General features: G+C 41.4%; 1 protein-coding gene across 3 annotated transcripts in view; it reads right to left on the bottom strand.

Annotated features, from left to right (window-relative positions):
* The window catches only part of hmcn2 (hemicentin 2), a 63866-nt gene extending 63669 nt beyond the window's left edge, over window positions 1-197 (bottom strand). For 2 of the 3 annotated variants that reach the window (XM_053503876.1, XM_053503877.1), the window contains exon 1: window positions 1-196. This exon is cut by the window's left edge and continues 156 nt beyond it. In XM_053503876.1, coding sequence (XP_053359851.1) covers window positions 1-82 — 82 coding nt within the window. In that variant the 5' untranslated portion in view covers window positions 83-196. The other variant, XM_053503878.1, reaches the window with a different exon arrangement.
* Between the last annotated feature and the right edge of the window lie 1130 nt (window positions 198-1327).

The following is a 1327-nucleotide window of genomic DNA, read 5'->3' as shown; positions in this document are numbered from 1 at the left end:
CGGTCTCGCGCGCAGGGTTTAACTGCGCGCGAGCCTGCAACAGCGCTAAGGCTAGCGCTAATAACCTCATCCAGAACTCCATCAGAAGTCCACTTCCGGTCCAAACAGCACTTTATCAGAAGTCCACTTCCGGTCCAAACAGCTCTGAATAACACCGTGTGTGAGACCCCTCAGAGAGCTCATCCGGACACACACTCACACACACTCACACCGAGACTGAAGACTGGCTGAGTGTGTGTGGGTGTGTGAGAGGGAGAGCTCTGGGGTCAGGTTACACACACACACACACACACACACACATCTGAGGGGATCCTACCAGAGCTGACCCTCAGTTATTAATGGCAGGAGTGTTAATAACACCAGAGCTGGATTTAGTTTATAGTGTGTGTGTGTGTGTGTGTGTGCTGACCAACACAGAGACAGATCTTTTTCTTATCATTGGTCTAAATAGTGACTGGAAATTGATTATTCTTGCTCACGGTTGTTATCGATTATAAAAGGAAAAAGTAATAAATAAGGAAAAATACATAAATAAATAAATACATAAATAAATAAAATAAAATAATATAGAATTTTAAAAAATACAATAAAATAAAAAGAGTCCTGAAACAATAAATACCATACTGCACACTAAACTTTTTGAATACCTTATTGCACACCAAATATGACCCAAGAGCACTTAAATATTGTACAAATTCATGCAGGAATCTAATATATGTGTGTAATATTGTATTATATATTGTATTGGTATGTAATATTGTCTTATTGTGTTACTGTCAGTGAATATCCACATAGTGTACATGTTACAGAGAAGAGTTGTATGATTTTATGGTCGTTGGGAGAAAAGATCTCCTGTGGTCGCTCTGTGGAACACTTGGTGGTAAAAAGTCTCTGGCTGAATTTGCTCCTCTGGTCAGTGACAACACTTTATAGCGGGTGAGAAGGATAGTCCAAGATGGATTGTACTTTGGACAGAATCCTCCTCATCGCTACTACTGTACATCCACAGAGTCAAGCTCCATGGCTAGCACAGATCCAGCCTTTTTTATTGCCTTGTCCAGTTTGTTCCAGTCTGACACTTTAATGTTACGGCCCCAAGAGACCACAGCATAAAAAATGGCACTCGCCACATGAACGGTGTTACAGACGTTAAAGACCTGAGCGTTCACAGAAAGTACTACCGGGTCTGTCCTTTCTTGTAAAGTGCTGTTGTATTGAGTGGCCAGTCAAGTTTGTTATGAAGATGAACTCCCAGATATTTGTATTCTGAGACCATGTCTACTATCACCCCCTGGACAGATATAGGAGTCACAGTGGTCTCACTTCT

This window comes from Clarias gariepinus, chromosome 9 (genome assembly GCF_024256425.1).
Source record: "Clarias gariepinus isolate MV-2021 ecotype Netherlands chromosome 9, CGAR_prim_01v2, whole genome shotgun sequence".
Taxonomy (NCBI): domain Eukaryota; kingdom Metazoa; phylum Chordata; class Actinopteri; order Siluriformes; family Clariidae; genus Clarias; species Clarias gariepinus.
This window is presented reverse-complemented; position numbering and strand designations above follow the sequence as displayed.